This window comes from Suncus etruscus, chromosome 16, assembly GCF_024139225.1.
Source record: "Suncus etruscus isolate mSunEtr1 chromosome 16, mSunEtr1.pri.cur, whole genome shotgun sequence".
Taxonomy (NCBI): Eukaryota; Metazoa; Chordata; class Mammalia; order Eulipotyphla; family Soricidae; genus Suncus; species Suncus etruscus.
In genome coordinates this window covers 5413706-5434384 of record NC_064863.1, presented here as the reverse complement: position 1 = coordinate 5434384, position 20679 = coordinate 5413706, and the positions used below count along the sequence as shown (strand labels likewise).

The window sequence follows — 20679 nt, the reverse complement described above, 5'->3', positions numbered from 1 at the left end:
AGTGGGAGGAGGGGACTGCCCTGGGTTGTTTCCTCAGATAGGAGTCCCTGCTCCCTAGCAAGTGAGGTCAGATGGTTGCTGGTGCCAGAGCAAAAACGGACTATGGTTCCTTCAACCAGTGTTGATGGATCTTCCCAGAGACATTTAGAAGTGAGCCAACAAACTGTCACCAGCATCAGTGATCACTTTCACAACTCTCCTGGGGGACCCAGATGACCAGAGTCAAAGAAAATGACAAAGGGTAAAACATAGGTTTGAAAGGAAAGTTTAAACACTTGAACCTTGCTTTAATTACTTGAAGGTATTAAAATGGTCTCTCTTTTGTATCAAGCTTTGAGTAAAGGTCCCAGTAATTTCATTTACTGAATCAGTAAAAGATTCAGTAATTTCACATCCTGGAATGAGAGCCAAGTCAACCACAAGAATTCATCATGAAAGTATGAGGCCAGTTCTATGAACTTTGGTCTACCATACAGCTCTTTGTGGTGAAGAACGGTAACAGACTCATTTGAGATAATTCTCAGGGGGAAAGAGAAGTGGGGATTTTCCATTCTGAAATCAAATAATGAGGGTTTTAAGGAACCACTTAGAAGTTTGCAAGTGCACTCTAGGGTTTAGTGAGAGACATATAACTGGTGACAGAACGGAGAGGGAGGGAGAGAAGGGAAGAGGAAAGAGAATGAAACAGAGGAGGCTCATGAGAAAGAATGGTCTGTCTGTTGCCTACTTCACATGTCAGCCATCTTGGTAGAAATTTTATCTCAAAAGGCATTTGACTAAGTAGTGATCAGAAAACCCATTGCTGATGAAGGTAGAAGGACTGTGCAAGGGGAGAGGGAATTGAAGTTGGCTAGGAGAGAGCAATAGCACAGAGGGTACTTAATGTTTAAAGAACTAAAGTCAAAAGGTACTAATGATTGGTTCTCCAAGAAAACTACAAAAAGGTGCAGAAGAAGGCATCAATGGTGCTTCTGATCCACAAAAGGCTGGTATGTCTCAGTTGCACCAGGTCTGTCGGATGTGCCATTCCCCATGTCATCTCATTACCCGCCTCCCAGGCTCAACTCTAGAGAATCTAAGACATACTAAGGTCTGAGCACAGCCAAGGAGGATCTAAGACTGAATTTACTGCAATGTCCAGCAGGGAGTGGGGACTCAACACAAAATTTAGATATGCTGAATTTTTATCATCAAGTAGATTAATCTTTTAGGTTAATTATCATCATGCTTATGTTTTGAAAAGGAGTAGTAAAAGCTGTAGAATCTTTTAAGAATTTGAAGAGGTAAGAAAGAAAATAAAGTTGTAACTCCCTAATCTACTTCTTTTGATAAATCTGTTATTTTACACTTAATATCTTTTTAATTCTTTGTCTCATTTACAGATAAATAATTTTCAACTTGAACACAAATTTATTTTCTCTAGATAATTTTATTCCCCACTTTTTGGGTTCCACTTAACCTGCTAGCATTTTTCAAATACAGTTAAATTAAAAATAAAAAGATAAAAAATTAGGTTCATTAAATTTGGTTCTTTATCCTCAGATTTTTCTCAACATAAATGGACTTAAAAATCAATTTCATTAATCAATTTAATATCTTCTACTAAAGCACTTATATCGTCTTCTGGGGTTCTTCCCATAACTCAGACATTTCATCAGCTCTTAGGAAGATTTTTTTCCTTTCTAAATGATTACAGTAAAGCAACTATGTCTTTAGATTCCTCTACATCAGACATGTGAGGAGGTTCAGTAATAGTGCTCTGGGAAGAGTTAAGTTTGGGGGATGCATAGACGAGATTTTATTTACTTGACTAATTTTTATGACATAGAGCAAATTATTTAGAAAAACTGATGCTAACGTTTTAAAATTTATCATTTGAGATTTGTGCATTTCTGTTTGCCAATTTTCAGAGAGAGAAGAATATCCACCACAAATTCTAATATTTAAAAGACAGAACCCATAAATAAAAAATGCAGTAAAAAATCAAGACAAAGCTTTACCCTGATCAAAAAGGATGGCCATGTTTCCTTCAATTGGGCCACAATATTATTCATAGCTTACTTGCAAACACTGCATTCATATCACTTACTGTCTGATTTTGCTCATCTGTTATTGAATTCATCTCAAAGAAGTAGAACAGTGTTTCAAAGGAAAAAAAGGATATGGAGTGCAGTTAAGAGGAGAAAAAATTAGAATTGTTTTTCTGACCTGGATTCAACCCATGAAGTCATGGTTCATAATTGCATCTTTAGACATCTATATCACTAATATGGGAGAAAAATCTTGGTTACATACATTCATATTTCTCTGGGACAGTGTTTGATGAAAACGCAGGTCAGTGCAGCCAAATCTCATCATGTACTCCACAAAGGTATATTTATTTCAGTAATAATTTCCACAGCATTGACCACAGCAAGCTGGAAATAGCTACGCTGTTGGTTACCTGAATTTTAGCCAAGTCTGGTGTATGCCAACAGAAAACAAACAGCAACCACAAATACCAATCGTCTCTGGATCTTGCTCATTTTATAAATTAGAAAGAACTACATAAAAGTTATGCAAGGTGATTCTATAGATCTAGGAGGAAATGAAATATTAGCATGAATATACTCAACTATTTGACTAATTAGTTTCTATAAAAATAGTATCCAGAATATGTATGTAATAGAAGTTTATATGTCATGGTAGCCACATAGGTTAGGACTTGTCAACTGGGCTAGGAGTCAACTTTTATAGAGAGGTTCTGGAATCTATAGAATTTAATCTTTGGGTAAGCTCAAAGATACATGAGCCTCATCACAAATTCTGTCCTGTAACATATAGGTCTATGAAAGATCTACTACCCCAATAACATTAACATCTCTCAATCAAAGCAAAGCACCAACCTAAGAAGTTTTATTCATAATAGTTAGGAAAGGAAGTACCTATTGATTTGTAGATTTTATTGGTGATGACTTCAGCTGTCTTGACTTCACTGTAGGTAAATGTAATTGAAAAGATTTTTGCTTGCTAAGGACTGCTGGCAGAGACATGATAATCAGGTATTATTAACAACATAATCTTAAATGTGTGGTTCTACAAATTTAAGACAATGACTCCAGTAAAGACCATTAAGCAGAAATAGAATTCGAATAGAGAAATCTAATTTAGAAGTCACACAGCTGTTAAAAAGAAATCTGTTTTATTATTAAACATGTTTTCAGTGAGATGTTACGATTAACTTGGAAATCATACCCTGTTTTCTTTTCCTATGTTTTCCTAGATCCTCTCTATACACCTTATATATTTCTTATATCAAAGTAGAACTAAAGTGGCAGAGAGAGAGGAACTACTATGCTCCAACACCAAATCATACCAGAAAGTTTAATTTATCAACTGTGAATTGACCAAAAGTCAATTTAAAATCAATTTAATGGTTGATGTCAGAGTCCTGGAGTACAGGCATGCATTGTATAATAAAGTTTCAGTCAGTAATGGACTTGTGACATTAGGGTGGTCTACATACCTAGACAAGATGTATAGCAAACGACACTGTTCAGGTTTATCATTGTATATTCCTATGGTTTGCACAATTGAACACATAGATCAAGGGTGCATTTCTCAGAACTGATTTCCACTGTTAAGTGGAACACTATTTAGATTATACATGCTCATAAGAAAAAATAAACTAAATGACTACTCCAGGAAAGAACTAGCACTTACTATCCAAAGACATCACGTGATGCACGAATTTACTGATTTATGTCATGTGATTTACTTCACTAAAATGCAATTCCCAAGTATGCAAGAAACTGTCATCTCCTCTTTCTTCAGATCATATCATGTTCTGAAAACCACACAGGAATATGTGAGAGCTGTTATTTCTCTGACAGGAAGGAGGCTTGTGAGCCATCACTATCCCCTGGCACCACTCTTGTAGCTTGTCACATGGTCGGCAGCTATGAGCAAGAAGCTCTAGTACTTAAGTTGTTGACTTTTCAAGTCACATCTGAACCCTTCAGGGGTTTTTTTGTGTAGTATTTTCAGAAGTAGCACTACGCCAATGGGATCAACAACTAGTTTTTATTATCTTGTTTCTCTGCTTCTCTTCTAGGCACTGAAAAGGCTCCATGATCTGATGACCACGGGGTTCTAGAAACAGCTTCTGTTGGTGGATACACATTTCAATCATGTTTCTTCACCTGCTAGTTGAGTTCTTCATCAGTAAAGAGGATTTTCTTTAAAATATTCACACACACACACAAACACACACAAATCCCTCTGAACACCACCCATTTAGTCCTAGCACTGCAGCCCTAAGCAGTAAGTATTGTACCTCAGGCCTTCACAACTAAACTGTTGGCTCAACTGATAATCACTGGAAGGTCCCCTAATCCCATGAAAAACAGAATTCACACATTTGAAATAATCCTATCTGAATTTTCTGGGGGAGGAGCCTGGATATATGAGCAAATGATTTAAAAATCATTATGTAAATTGAGGAGTTTAAATATCGTGTTTCTCTAAGCGCAGAAAGACAGATGAAGGTCCATTAGCTAACAGACTGGAAGAGACAGATACCTTTCTTCTGAGCAGTGACTTCTAGCTAGTTCTATCAGATGAAGCACTTGGGAACTCTTTTATAGGAAATAACTAAAATCCCGCAGGAAGGGTGTAGTCGAAGCAAGGAAGGGAAGGATACTGATGTTGGGTAACCAAAATCATTTATTATCCAGATGAATATAAATCTGGAAAGTGACTGCTCTGAATGATCTTGCATGCCCAGATAAGGCATCAAGTCAATAGGTAAATGACCCATGTGCTAACACCTGTATTTTGATTTCTACTCATTCTGTTTGTACTCAGAAAACTGAGTAGCGAAAATAGACAATTGAGCTAAAATTTTTTTGTTAGTTTTTGGATCATCACTGCCAATGCTCAGGGTTTCCTTCTGGCTCTGTGCTCAGGGATCATCAATGGTAGGGATTGGGGGACCATCTATACTGGCAGAGATCAAACCCAGATCAGCTACATGTAAGGCAATAACTCTACATACTCTCCTAGATCTTCAGCTCCTATACAATTGGGCTAAACAGGCTTTCTCCCTGATGCAAATAATCTTTGCTCCAATCAGTTTTCTTAGTGTCAATGTCAAACAGAAAGAAAAATAAACTTTAAAGGCATGTACTTTTCAATTGGCAAATTTGAAAAATAACTAATAAAAGTAAAAATTAATGAGAACTCAATCAGTTGTTTTTACATGGTACATGGTACAGGTTGTTTTTACATGGGGTTCAAGTCTCTTAGCTAAAACTGTTGGAAATGTGTTTCAGAGTTCAGAATTCTAGATTTTTAAAAAGAAGGCACAAATAATTTAGAATACCTCAACAGAAGAAGGCCACATAATCAAATACATTAATGTTTTCATGTTAAACATACAAATATTCACAAAAAGATAAATAAATAAAACCAAATAGCTTAATTTCTCTCTCTTACTTCTTTCTTTTGATGGTTGACTTAGCCACCAAAAGTGTGTAGGCCAGATTTTGCTCCAAAATGAATCATACAAATTTATAATTTTCAGTGCTTTTTAGATTTTAGAATTAGTCATAGTGATTCTGAAACTGTTCATTCAATTTTCCTGGAAGAACAATTTGGCTGTGTGATTAAAAATATAAAGTTTAAAGGTTTATAACTTTTGCTCTACTTCTAGGAGGAACTAAACAGAAATGTAGCAAAGAATTATGCTCAAGGATATTGTAATAATTTTATGTATAACAAAAAATGGGACTGGTGTGAAAATCTAGGAAAGTAATGATTTATTATGGGACAGCCTAATGAATGGGTATTACATGGCCATAAAATAATTTAAGGAAGGCACTTAATGAGGAAAGGGTTCATTACCTATTGTTGACTAAAAAAGTGCAAAGACATAAAACATCCTAATCAGCTTCATGATGATAAATAAATACATGCATTTTTTAGACTATAAGACTTGAGCAAAAGACACTAATAGAAGTTATAGCTAACTTTTAAGATCATGGGTGATATAATTTTGTAATAAGCACATATTACTATTCATAATCATGGCAATATAATCATATGGTTTACTGTTTATCATAAAATTATCTGTGACAATATTTAACAGGGAATATTTAACCCTTGATAAGACATATGCGATTAGTAAGCACACATGGAATGGATGACTCTTGCTCTCCTCCTTTGACCCTTGCTTCCTTGGGGAGGAAGGAGTTTGGTTCTTGATGGTGAAGGGGGTTGTCAGGCTCTGCAGCTCATAAGAGTAGTAGGGAGATGTTATAACAGCCTGGGACGGGGTAACAGCTACTCTTCATGAAATCACATCCATGACTTACTTGACGCCTGCTGAAAAGCTCACCACAGGGAAGAAGAGCCCATCTGTGCTGAAGTTTTCAAACATCCCCTGGACAGGCTGCCCATTGATGCGGAAAGAGATACTAGGAACCCCAAGATCCAGGCAACAGCTCACCACGTCATCTGATTTCAGGAGGTGCTGGTTGATAGAGGCCACAGTTCTGGGTATTCGGCCTAGTGAGTGAAGTACAGAGAAAAGGTGTGTGGGATTCTGAAGCATTCAGCACTCTAGAGAAAATACTAACAAGCCACCAATTGGAGGTGGGGAGTATATGGCACACAAATACTGAGGCGTACTCTTGCATATGAAATGCAACTGTACTTTTTCCCTGTGCAGGGAGAAATTATTTCCCAAGGTGGTGTGGTAAGTGAGAAATCAGAGGAAACAGACTTCTAGAATCAGAACAAATAAGAATTCAACCCATTCAATGTATGCTCAGATTTGGGCATGGTATTCAAAGCAATAGACAGATTGCCTTTGAGTGTATTCTGAGAGGGGGTGTTCATGTGTGTGTTTATGTATGAGTCTGCATTTATTAAGCAGAGTACAATGACCTTCATTTCTTTTAATTTGTTTTAATAAGTGGTGATTTTAATATTGGATGAAGAAACCATCAAAGTGAAGAATAGTAAGATCAGCTTGGGATTAAACTATGCATCAAAGTTTGTTCATTTGTTTTTAAGAATCCATGACTTCAGAGGCAGGAAAATACTTTGCTAGTCATATTTCAGTGACTTCTGTTGAAAATGCATATGTCTTTAATAAGATTTGTTATTTTCATGACCTAACTTAAAGAGGTGAGAAAATCACTTCTAACCTCTGTCTCACACCATCCAATTCTAAAAGTTCTCAAAGTAAATCATCATAATCACTTCCCACCACCACATTTCAATGCTATTAGGAGGAAAGCAATAAAAGTGCAGAAGTTAGATATTAAAATGAGGTTATAGCTACAAAAGTAGTATGAAAGATGCTTTCATTTTCTGCGCAAGTAATGAGTTAGCATGAAGAGACGCCAGAAAAACATTGTAACTTGTAATTTTATCATGAGAATTAAATATGTAGAGAAACCTCTAACCGAGGAGGGCTGGATGGTCCAGCTTAAGACATGAAGCAAACCACAAAAAGTGGTGAGTGCAGTTGCAGGGGTCTTCAAACTACGGCCTGTGGGCCACATATTGTATTTATTCCCATTTTGTTTCTTCACTTCTAAATAAGATATATGCAGTGTGCATAGAAATTTGTTCATAATTTTTGTTTTTACTATAATCTGGCCCTCCAACTGTCTGAAGGACAGTGAACTGGCCCCCTGTTTAAAAAGTTTGAGAACCCCTGATTAGAGAAATAACTACATTGAGAACTATCATAATAATATGAATGAATGAGGAAAGTGGAGAGCCTGTCTAGAGTACAGGTGGGGGTGGGGTGGGGAGGAGGAAGATTTGGGACATTGGTGATGGGAATGGTGCACCGGCGAAGGGAGCTGTTCTTTACATGACTGAAACCCAACTACAATAATGTTTGTAATCAAGGTGTTTAAATAAAGAAAAAAAAGAAAGAAATACCTCTAATCAAAGAGATTAAAAACGTGTTGGACACTAAAAACTTAAAACAATATTGAAAAACAAAAGTGTTCATGGAATGTCAGGATTAACACTTAAGATGCCTATATTACCTAAAGAAATATACATGGTTAATGCAATCTATATATAAAATTCCTCAAAGTCAAACAGAAAACTATGAAATTTATTTGGGTCTTAGAAAAATATGAATTGCAAAAACACTGGGGAGAGGGAAATGGAGACACTATATTTCTTGACCCTAAACCATAGTACAAAGCTACAATAGTCAAACAGCCTGATATTATAATAAAAATACACAAATTAATACAATAGAAATGAGAGCATAGAAATAAGTCTACACATTTATGGACAAGCAATTTAAGACAGAAGAATCAATTTATGACAGAGAAATTAAGCACTGTAGCACAATGCTGAGAAAGCTCCCTGCACCTGATTTACCCATAGTACCCAGTGCAGGCATTTGAATCCTCGATATTATTGTTGCCACCATTGTTGAGCTAGTGCTGTTGGAGTCCCACTGAGGAGCAGCTGTGGTAGCCACTGGGCATGAAGCATAGCTAAAAACCCTCTTCAGAATCAACTGAGGCATTGAAGAAACTCTGGCACGCAGGAGCACCACTTAGCTCCTAGGTCAGGAGGTTTGAGATGGGCACAGCTACTACGTTTCATTCCTCTGCCGTGCACTTCTTTACCTCTTCATACCTCCTGGTCAGTATTTAAAGACATCCTAACTCAAGATACTCAGCTCTACAACAACACAGAATAAACACTCCAGACTGCAAAAGTCATAGTGAGAAATCACATACCTCATCACTCTAAGTAAGGGAAAATGGTTGCCCTGAAGATGCAAACAGTATGAACCAGTCATATTACCTCTCTGATAGGGATTTTGGAGAGGAAATGTTGAGCATGTTCAAGGAACTAAAGAAACAATAGAATGGATAGCCAATAAAACACAAGAGGGTATGAGAACACAAATGAAAAATCTCAAACAGAAATGACAGATTGAAAGACTTGTAGGTGAAATAAAAAAAAAAAACCCTCACTGGAAGGCCTCACAAGCAGAGTAACAGTTCTAAGGACAGAATCAGTGAAATTGAAGATGAGCTGCATAATGCTTCCAAAAAAAATTAAGCAAAAAGAACATTAAAATAAAGAAACAGCTGACAAAATATATTTGAGCCCAATTCAAGAGGAGCAACATAAGAATCTTAAGGATCCCAGACAGTCAGGAAGACAATCCCTATGTAACTGAAACATTTCACACGTAGGAATTTAGTAATGAGCTTTGTAAAAGAGCACACAAGGGGAACAATCAACGTCTATTCAATAAATTGTGTTAGAAAAAGTAAGCAGTCGTATGATAAATAATAAAATCTGACCACTAACACTGTATACAAAGCTAATTCAAAACCAAGGGCTAGAAAGATGGCACAAAAGACTAAATGAAGTATAGTTTTAGCATATGGGAGCCTTAAGCTCAATCTATGTTAATATATAGTCCTTTGGGCATCACTGGGATTGATGCCTGAGAATGGGTCAAAAATACAGCAACACGAAGACAGTGAAAATTATTAAGAGTAAATAGGATCAGACATTTTAAAATTGTATAATCCAGGGGACTAGTATATGAAATAAAGAACTCAAAAAAACTCAACAGGAAACTGAAAATATCATTAAAAAGCAGACAGAGGATATAAACAGAGTTTTCTTCAGAGAAGACACACAGATGGCTTAAGGACACATGAAAAGATGTTGATTGTCCTTTATTTGGGAAGTGCAAATTAAAACAATAAAACATGACCTCATACCTGTGAGAATGGCTTTTATCAAAAAGATAAATAACAAGTCTTAGAGAGAATTTGGGAAGGACCCATAATACACCATTGGTGAAAATATAAGTAGCACAGCCAACATGGAAAAAATATGGAGATTCTTTAAAAATTAAAAACAAAGATTCCATATGATTTAATTATCGTAATTGGAAATTTATACAAAAATACAAATGCACAACTACTCAAAAAAATATATACACCTCTATCCTTGGGGCATTATTTATAATAGCTCAAAGCTGCAAATATCCTACATTTACAGATGAGTAGATAAATGTGCTATATATATTCATACAAAGAAATAAAATTCAGCTATAGAAAAATAAAAGTCATTTGCAACCAAATGGATAGACCAAGAGGATACTATGTTTTGTGAAATAATACTGACACTACATCATTTCACACATGTGGCATAAAAGTGAATGAGTTAAAACCCCCCAATTTTGGGGGGCCAGAGAGATAGTATGGAGGTAGGGTGTTTGCCTTGCATGTAGGAGGATGGTGGTTCGATTCTCGGCCTCCCATATGGTCCCCTGAGCCTGTCAGGAGCGATTTCTGAGCCTAGTGCTAGTAGTAACCCCTGAGCACTGCCGGGTGTGACCTACCCCCCCGAACCCCCAATTTTTTAATCTAATTTTATTTTATTGAAACTATTATGATTTGCAAAGTCTTTCATAGTTGGGTTTCAGACTTTTGAATCACACCACCAATATCAGCCTCTCTCCACCGTGTTCCCAGAGTGTATTCTAACCTTTTGCCCCACCCCTGCTCAAATAACAGGATTATTTAAAATTTAGATTGCTAGAATTTGTGTCTCTTAATTCCAATGTTGTTGATTTTGGCTTTGATATTTAGTTCTGTCCTTTTTTTTCTCCACCAATTCACCTGATATTGCTTGGCCCCTGGGCCCATCTTTTTATATTTGTGAAAAAAAAAATCAAACTTTTCAGTGAAAAGACAGAATTAATGGTTACCAAAGGGTAAGCAGGCAGGGTATTGGATAAATTGGCTTAAAAAGAGCAATTTTTTAAAATAAAGAACAGAATTAGACTAGTAGTGAACATAATGTAGCAACAAATGATGCACAAATCAGTATACTAATATTTATCTATTATTATGTACTCTTATAACTAGCTCATATTATTTCAATAATTTTTATATTAAAATGAGTTTTAGGAAAAATTATAAATATGTATTTTATGACCAAAGTAATGCTCATTTTAAGTGTTTATATAATTAGCAAAATATAATCAAGGGAAAACCAATTCAGAATGCTTCTACATGTACACTTAATCAAAATTTAATATTTTAGGCTTTATAGTTTGTTTTTCTACTTATGTCACAAGCATTTGGTTGATAAAATGAAATATATATATATATATATATATAGTTCAATTACATTAGAACTTGGTTTTATAGACTTCATAATACGGCAAAGTAATTCAAAAGTTCCCCAATAGTGAGTCATTAATTCTGTAGATTAATTTATACATTTATACTATATTTCTTATCTCTTTACAACTATTTAATATTTTAAGTGGTTACTGATACTCTAGTTATAGATTCTAAATTAAGTTGTGTATTTTTAAACAGTGAGACTATTGCACCCTTAATAAAACATCCTGGCACAGATATAGTACAGCAGGTCTTATACCTTACTTTGCATGTGGCATCCTGGGATTCAACCCTGAGCACTACATATAGTCTCCTGAGCACAAAACCAGGAGTAAATTCTGAACACTTCAGGGCATGCCCCTCAAAAACAAAAAGTGAAAATAAAGCAAACTAAATCTTTTGATTCTCCTTGTAATTTTGGGTGATTATTTGCCTTCTGCTCACCTATGTTCATTGTAGTGCTATTTACAATAGCCAGAATTTTGAAACAACCCAGAGCAACAGCAACCAACAGCAAATGAGTGGCTAAAAATAACGGTCATATGCTACACAATGGAATACTTTGCAGCTGTTAGGAAAAATAAAATCATGAAATTTGTCTATACCTGGATGGACATGGAAACTAGTGAAATGCTAGTAAAATGAGTCAGAGGGAGAGAGGTAGACACTGGATAGTCTAACCCATCTGTGGGATCTATGAAAAATAAAGACATTAAGGTAATAATACCCAAAGACAATAGAGATGTGGGCCGGAAGGTCTAGACCTAATATTACATGAGCTTACCACAAAGAGCTGTTAGTGAAGTTAGAGAAATAACTGTACTAGCAACTAGCATAACAATAACAGTGAGAAAGAAATAGAATATTTGTCCCAAAGACATGCAGGGGGTAGGGAAGGAGAATGATGTGGAACAGTAGTGATGGGAAAGTTGCTCTGGTGGAGGGTAGTGTATATTCGATGACTGAAACCCAACTATAAATATTTTGCAACCACTGTGTTTAAATAAAAACTAAAACAAAACATCCTTAAATGCAATTAAAAAGTACCTCACACCATCAAGGATGGCCTATATAAACAAGTCTGTAAATAATAATTGCTGGTAGGGATGGGGTGAAAAGAAACTGTCATTCACTGCTGGAGGGATTGTTGTCTGGCTCAGTCTCCATAGAAAATAGTTCAGAGATTCTAAAAAAATTTAAGATATAGCTTCTATGGGCCAGGAAATGCAGCTCAATGACTAAGTGCTTGAGATTTGGGTTCAATTTCCAGCACCACCAAATAATAAGAATAAAAAAACCAAATCCATAAGGATTTGTTATTTTATTCCTGGACATCTATCCCAAGAACACTAAAACACTGATTTGAAATAACATAAGCACACCTCTGTTCATCACAAAATTACTTATAATAGTCAAGGCCTGAATATAATCAAGTTATTCAATAACGAGTGGATGAAGAAATTGTAGTACTCATCTATGAGAAAAGCTGAACTCTTATAGTTTGCTGCAGCCCGAATGGGATTGTTGAGAATCATGTGGAACGAAGTGACTCAGAAAGAAAAGGACAAATATCAGGTGATTTCACTCACACAAAGAGTACAAATCAACAAAAACAAATTATTAGACAATCCCCAAAGAAAACAAATATTGCAGTAAGGTCAGCATGTTAAGGTGGAATGAAGAGGGTCTATGCAATAATGGTGAAAGGACATTTTTGCACATCTGGCTGTGGATTTGGTAGAGGAGCACTGTGAGTATAAAAAGATGATATTTACCATACTGTAAATAAATGATTAAAGATAAAAAGGATTCTTGGCCTTCCAGCTCTATTGACATAAAGGTGGGAGATAGGTGAGAAGTATATTTGTATATTCAAAGTGCTGAGTTCAAAGCCTAGTAGTATCTTCTACATGAACCAAAAAAATTGTGAAGTTTTTTGAGAGTCAGCTTCTTAATCAATAAATAAGGTCTAGTAATGACTACAATGATGCATGAGGAACTGTCTATGAGATACAATGGTGATTCCTATGCTGATGAAGCAAATTATTCCTGTTTCTCTATCAGTTAAAGGGTAGATGCTGTAGTAGTTCTAACTATGTCTATATCCAGATTCCCTGGGTTCAGGTGACAGTGAAGATTCTCTCACTTACCCTTTGATAGGTAAAAAATAACTTATGAGGCTTCCAGTCTCCTTATCTGTCAAGTGAAAATATTAATGTTCAGAGATTATTGAATGTTGAATAAATGATTCATGGGGAGTGATTAAAAGGTGTCTAACAAGACACACTAATTACAAGACACACTGTAATTCTCAACGAAGGCCATTATTGTTTGTACCTCTAAAAGACTATTATTGTTTGTTCTTGTATTTCCATAAGGTTTAATTAGTAGGCTAACAAATATTGCCAAATCAGGAGAAACATAAAAAGTGATACGATGGTACTATTAAGGGCTAAGTACCAATAGTGGTTGTTAAAAAATATCAGCTATTGAAATGCATAACCTCTTTTATTGTAATATTTCTCAAAAAACCACTTTCAAATATTCTCAACATATTTGACACATTGAGAACATTACCCAGAGGTTTTATCTTCAAGCCTGTGTTCTCCCTTGAACACATATATCACTTGCTTATCTCTGTTTTTTTTTTTTTTTTAGCTTGCCTTTTTCTACTCTGGCATTGCCTGTTCTCCCATGAACACACACTTCTCTCTTTTTCTCTCCTCACATTTTTCTTAATAAGGAAGGAGGAAGAGCCAGAGGAGGAGGAGGAAGAAAAAGAGGAAGAAGAGAAGGAGGAAGAGAAGGAAGAAGAAACAGAATTTTGGAAAGAAAAATCAAAATTGTTAGACATTTTTGAAAGTCAGCTAAACTTTTCTAAAAAATTATTTACAACTTTGAGAAAGAACATCTGCTGAGGTAGGCTTGGGAGCCTTGCCTTTACAAACCTAAAGGGAATTTGGGGTACTGATGGAAAGAATTGACACTGATGGTGGCATTGGTGTTGGAACACTGGATACCTGAAACTTTATTATGAAAATATTGTGAATTATGCTGCCTAAGTGAAAATTTTTATATCAAGAAAAGAAATTTCCTCTGATTTAGAGACAAATCAACCTGAATATTCCAGAAGCTGGGAAGGACTTTCCAAATCAAGCATCTTTGAGATGAAGGAAAAATTACTTAATCATAAGCCACACATTTTTTAATTGACCCTACAATATAGTAGTGCAGTATTTGGTTTATTCTGATGAGCATTATAAGATACCAGAAATCCTGAGACTCAACATTTCTAGTGACCTGGGCATTGCAGAACTTCGCATGTTACATAAATACAGATAACTTTGATCATATGAAATGGAAGAGAATCAGAGAATGCTGGGATTTGACAGACATTCTTCTGACCCTCTCCTCTGAAGTTGGAAAGATTTAATGTCAGTGGAGTATACTTTGACAGACAAACCAATTCCCCGGGGCATCTTAGGGAGACATGTTCCTTTGTAGGGAGGCCTTTCTAAACAGTCCATGCTAGAGCTAAATTATCCGGATGGTCAGAAGTCACACTGTATCAGGAAATGATTCTATTTTATTTATTCATCTTTGAGGAATGTAAACTCCTCTAATAACTCCAATTTTTTCCCCAATGGAATAGTGGTTCAAAGGTATGTCTATTTTTTATCTAGTAAAATTATTTCATAGCTATACTGTTTTATATGTAGCTCAGAGCCAAAGTAAATACCATGCACCCTCTTGAAAAGCTAGATGCAGACTAGATTAGAGGAAAATTGAGGCCTTGGAAAGAAAAGAGTCACCAAGGGTTAAGTCACGGTGACTGAACAGACAAAGGGTTCTGAAGGGAGAAGTAGACAAGGTAGGGATGGGACATAATTTCTTTAAAAAAATTACAAAACCATGGTTTACATAGTTACTGATAGTTGAGTTTTAGACATATAATATTTCAACACCATCCTACCACCAGTGTCAACTCCCTTCACCAGTGCTCCGATACTCTTTCTGTTTTCCCCAACCCTACAGCACTTCCCTAGTGCCTGCCTAACATCTTGGAAGGTACCTTTAAATTTTCAGTGGTTGCATGTTTTCAGTGTTGCTGAGGCTGTGCTTTGGATATATAGCCTTACTACTCTCAAGATGGGACTTATTTTTATAGGTGATACTTGAAAGTTCTTTCATAGGCATGGTGTTAAAAAGTCCAAGTAATGGCGGCCATTCTCCTCTTGTATAGAGAGAAAACTCATTCATATCAAGGATCTTTCAATGCAATTTCCTCTCCCATTAAGCATAAAATGTGGGTTTTTTCAGGAGGGAGTGACTCTCACAGAGCTTGAGAAACCTTAAACTCTGGACCAGGTCTTTATAACTACAGTGAAGATCACAGTGATGATGAGGGAGGGAAAAAAATATGTCTTGGGTATTTAGTAAGTGTCATGAACTTTGTGTCCATTATCTCACGCAAATTTCTTAAGAGGCTTATAGTTTCTTCATTATATCAGAAAAAATCAAATCTCTGAGAGGTTAAGTAATTTTCCCAATGTCAAAAAACTATTAAGTGGAAGAGCAGGGATTCAAATGCAGGCATAAATCCAAAGTCATTCTCCTTTTGTACTCTCCATTTACAATGCATTAGGAGCAAAGCAATTCTTTCCAAGTGCTTTAAAAGACCAGTTTGAAACAATGGTTCACTTTATGAATATGGATTTATTTAATGTTAATAATGGATATGAGCATTTTTTATCTCAAGGAAAAGGAAAAATTACTTTGATTAATTTCTAGTCTCTTTCTAGTCACCCTTATTCTCTCCTTTCCATTGCATTTCCATTGTTTCTCTTTACTGGACAATTACTCTTTTGTCAAAACATTCAGAATTCACTACAATACTTTATGGGGATCATTAACAGAAATCCATTTTTGTCAGCTAAAGCATATCTGATTATATTTACTTGCAATGTTTTATGTAAGGCCTGTATTTTAGTGAGTGGGTAGGAGAATTCAGAGTACTGTTTAGACTCAAGAGAACAGTTACCCTACATCTCATCAGAGATGAAAAAAATATCCGAAGGAGTAGTTTCATGAGTTTATTTATATGGCATTAGATTACTGAATATGGTTACTGTTTAGGTGCCAAAAAATAGCTTTTGAAAAGCTGAGTCCCAATATTTTTTCCTCTTTCTCTAATCTTAGGAGCCTTTATTAGGAATGATGACTGTAAGTTTGGCAAATACATCTTCCTAGCCTTCAGAGGTGGCAGGCCAGAGGGAAGAGGGGAGGACTATGTGCTCATGACATAATACACTATTCTAGGTCAGACAGCAGTCTTTCTTGATGCTCAATGACTGGGCTCTTTGCAGCCCGAGTCACTGGTGTATTCATTTCACACATTTTTTCTCAAATAAATACACTAAATGTCCCCATGCATTTCCAAGTCTGAAAATGACTGAGTAAAATTTTTCTTTGAGAATGATTGGTTTCTCTTTGAAAATATGGTCCAGTTAGCTTCACACCAGGATCCAAGTATCAGTTACTTATCAAATGTCCATGCAAAATTGTCTTCAAGAGTGGCCTGGGATCCAGAAAATTTGCTTAAGTTATGAATCTAAGCAACACTCAGAAAATAAGAATAACTGACTTTCCTAATAAAATCTATTTTACTCCTGCAGGTTCCATGCCACTAAACTCAGATGATGAGAATGTGTTACAGTATAATGACTCTTTCTTCTTAAATCATATCAAAGCCAGAGACAGCTTTCTGAGATGCTGATATAAGCTAACAGCTACTATTGACCTAATCTAATGTCCACAAAGAAAAAAAAATCCACATTATGTGGATCTGAAAGCTAAGAAGGGAAGATTATTTCCCCAACTTCCATGAAGATTGAATGAGGGCTATTTAAGTTCAGAGGCTAGGGAAACAAGAAGACTTTACTACAATCCATTAACCTGCCATTTTTCCATACTCATTTATCATGTTATCCCTAGGATGCATGGAACAAGAACAGACTGTATTTCAAACATACAGAATTCTGTACATAGATTTTCAGTGCCAGTCCTGATCATCTGTCTTCTGTGGTCAGTCAGGTCTGTGTTTGGGTGGGAACAAGGAACCTCGCATCTTGGTTCCTTCCATCAAACATGATCATGGCTGTCTATAAGACCTTTCCTCAGTCTCATTTCAGGTTGCTCAACCAGTACTGATCATCTGTATTCTGCAGCCAATCAGGTCTGTGTCTGGGCAGGAACAGGAAACCTCCAGTCCTTCCCATTAATCCTTCTTTTCCGAAACCGAAGATATTTTAATTTATATCATATAGTTCTTGGCATATTGGATCTAGCATTCCTTTATATTAGAAAATATACAGCTCAAAATCCAATGTAACAAACCAATGAACTAGTTTGCAATTTTTTAATCATACTTGATTAATCTTGCTTGGTTAGAAAAATAGCCTCTAAAGAAAATATACCTCTAGCTACCTTTTATACAAACAGTTCAATAGATCACTTTCTTAAACACCCTGAAACTCCAGCATTCCAAACCACTAAATTCAAAGACCAATAGTGAAGCTAAGGAAGACACCTACAGTTGGGATATGGAGAGAAATTCTGGCAAATTTCCAAGTCCACCAAAATGTCTGAGCTTATAGTTGAAGGCTTAAAATCAAAACAATATTTTATTAGTAGAAATAAATGGGTCACTAGCCTGTGAAATTAAACAATATATAGATGAACAATTAAATTAACTCAAAGAAGAACTCATTAGATGAGAGAATTCATACAAATAGAACTGAAGGAACTAAAAAACATGTTAGCAAGCCATAATAGTGAGTTACACAGATGGAGAATTGCATAGATAAACTTGAAGACAAATTACAAGCCAGAAATCAAAACGAAAAAAAAGTCAAAAATGGAAGGAGAGATAAAATATTAAAGGAAAATTTATGGAATTTAATGAGCAAAGATAAATTAAATAATCTCTAAATTATAGGAATACCAAAAAAGGCGGGAAAGGGGAAAGAAGTAAAACAAGTAATGAGGGAAATAATAGCAAAGGACATTTCCATCTTTGGGAAAGAGGCTTTACTACAAATCCAAGAGGCAAAAAGAGTGCCAAACAAAATTGGCCATGACAGAACAACACCAAGACATTAGTAATCCAAATGGCAAAAAAACAAAGAGAGAGATGGACTCTTTAAAGCAATAAGAGAAAAGAAAAACCCAAAGTACAAGGGAAAAATGTAAGAATCAAATGAGATCTTTCATTAGAAACAATCCAGGCAAGAAAAGAGTGGAATGACATACTCAAACTATTGAATTAAAGAGTGGACTTAGAGTCCACTATCCAGCAAAATTCTCATTTACATGGGAGGGAGGGTTAAAAACAGTTTTGGAGAAAAAAAGGACTCACAATGTTCAAGCTAACAAAATCGACCCTAAATGAAATGAACTACTCAAAGACCAAATTCTACTACATAGACCAAATTCCCAATTGTAACAGTAGTAATGCTATACAATGTAATGGCACAACAGTCATTTATGTCAATAGTTTCCTTAAATGTCAATGAATCAAATTCTTCCATTAAAAGGCACAGTGAGTTGGATCAGGAAAAAAACCTCAGACATCTGCTGTCTGTAAGAAACACACTTAAAAGTTCAGGATAGATACAGGCTCAAGTAAAAGGATATAAAACAATTAGATAAGCCTCTGGAAAACAAATAAAAGCTGGTACAGTCATACTGATATCAGACCAAATCACATTCAATCTCAAGAAAGTACTTAGAGAAAAAGATGACATTACTTATCGATCAGGGGGACAATAGACCATGAAATACTAACTCTGATCAACACTTATGCACCAAATGTAGAGCCAGCAAAATAGGTAATGCTTTTCCTCAAAAATTTAGAGAAACACATGGACAGAAATGTAATAGTAGAGGGAGATTTGAACATGCCATTATTGCCACTAGATAGATCCTAGGCAGAGCACTAGCAAAGACCTAAGAGCCCTAAATGACAAACTAAAAGAACTAGGACTAAGAGATCAATACAGGGCTTTTCATCCTCAAAAAGCTGAACACACATTCTTCTCAAGTGCACATGGAATTTCTCAAGGATAGAGCACACCTTAGGACACAAATCTAAGAATATAAATATAAATATAAGAATTATACCAAACACCCTGTCAGACAACAACACAACAGAGACCAAGATTGATTATAAAATGATGTTGAAAAATCTAACACCCAGAGACTAAACAACATGCTGCTTATGATTGTTTTGGTTTATTAATTCACATAAAAACCCTGCTTCAGACCTCATACCCAGTGTTGAAAATATGGCACATGGACATGTTTACAGTAAGGGATTGCTAGAAGGAACACAATATCTTTAATTAGTGTTTGGCAAAAGATAAGATAAGCTATTCTGTATAAGAGAGGAATAGAGCTATCATTTTGGGGTGAAAGCCTAAGAGTTCTTTTGTATTCTTTTTATACAGGCAGAAGTCAACATTTCCTAGCAGAGATCATTGGCATGCCTAGAGAAAGCATTAATGTTTATCTTAAAAAATGAAAGCATTGAAATATTAAGAAATTAACACCTTGTTTATATTGAGTATATATCCTTACATTTTATAAAGTGTAAGTGGAAGTAATATGCCATACTGGCAAGATGCTAACTTTGTCATCTAAACTGAAACTACAGTGTGCTTGTCAATAAATTATAATTAACACTCAGTGCTATTATGAATACATTGCTGAAAAATCTTTGTGTATACTTAAACAACTTTTGGATTCTTTTTCTCTCAAAGTTTTACATACCAGAAAGTGTGCAAAAGGTATGTAGTTCACTCTTAGATAAATAAATGCTAGGTTTTTTTCATATTATTTGTCCATATTATCTCTATAATCCTCTGCCTCAGGATGAAGTAGATATCAATACAGAGTTCAATAAGTGAACTGTACTAGATCTTCAAGCTAGAAGGGCAAGAACAAGAGTTTAAAAGCAGTGACTTCTGATCTGATACCTTTATCAGATGCCTAACTAGGATATTTCAATAGAAAGCCACCATTTCAACTTGAATAATTTGAAACTCAATCAAAGTCAAGAAGCTAAAAGGGCAAGGTACTCACCTGACCAAAGATGAAGTCCGTCAAAGCCATAGGAGTATAGGTCATCACCAACACCATTGCCACCCCATCCTTCTCCACCACCAGGGTACGGGGCATAGCCTGATGAAGAGGCCCAGCCCACCCGAAGATGTGTGGGTTCTGCTGTCAGGAAGGAGTCCACCTGGTCGATGATCAGCTCAAAGTACCACTTCCTGTACTGTGCTGAGCCCTCAGCCACTCCCAGGAAGATGTTTGGCCGGATACTGAAATTAAAAATGGGATAAGTGGCATCTACAAACTCTTCGGAACTGCGAGAGACAGTTAAAACAAACGAAAGGAGATAGTCCAACACTTCTCCTCCTCTATTTCCCCCACC

The 20679-nt window shown here is 35.8% G+C and overlaps 1 protein-coding gene across 1 annotated transcript in view; it reads right to left on the bottom strand.

The window, feature by feature from the left end:
* Nucleotides 1-20679, bottom strand: part of RYR3 (ryanodine receptor 3) — a 473873-nt gene that overhangs the window by 274735 nt on the left and 178459 nt on the right. The window contains exons 19-20 of the mRNA XM_049790221.1: nt 20325-20566; nt 6354-6546 (exon numbers count right to left, since the gene is read on the bottom strand). Coding sequence (XP_049646178.1) covers nt 6354-6546; nt 20325-20566 — 435 coding nt within the window. The remainder of the gene's footprint in view (nt 1-6353; nt 6547-20324; nt 20567-20679) is intronic.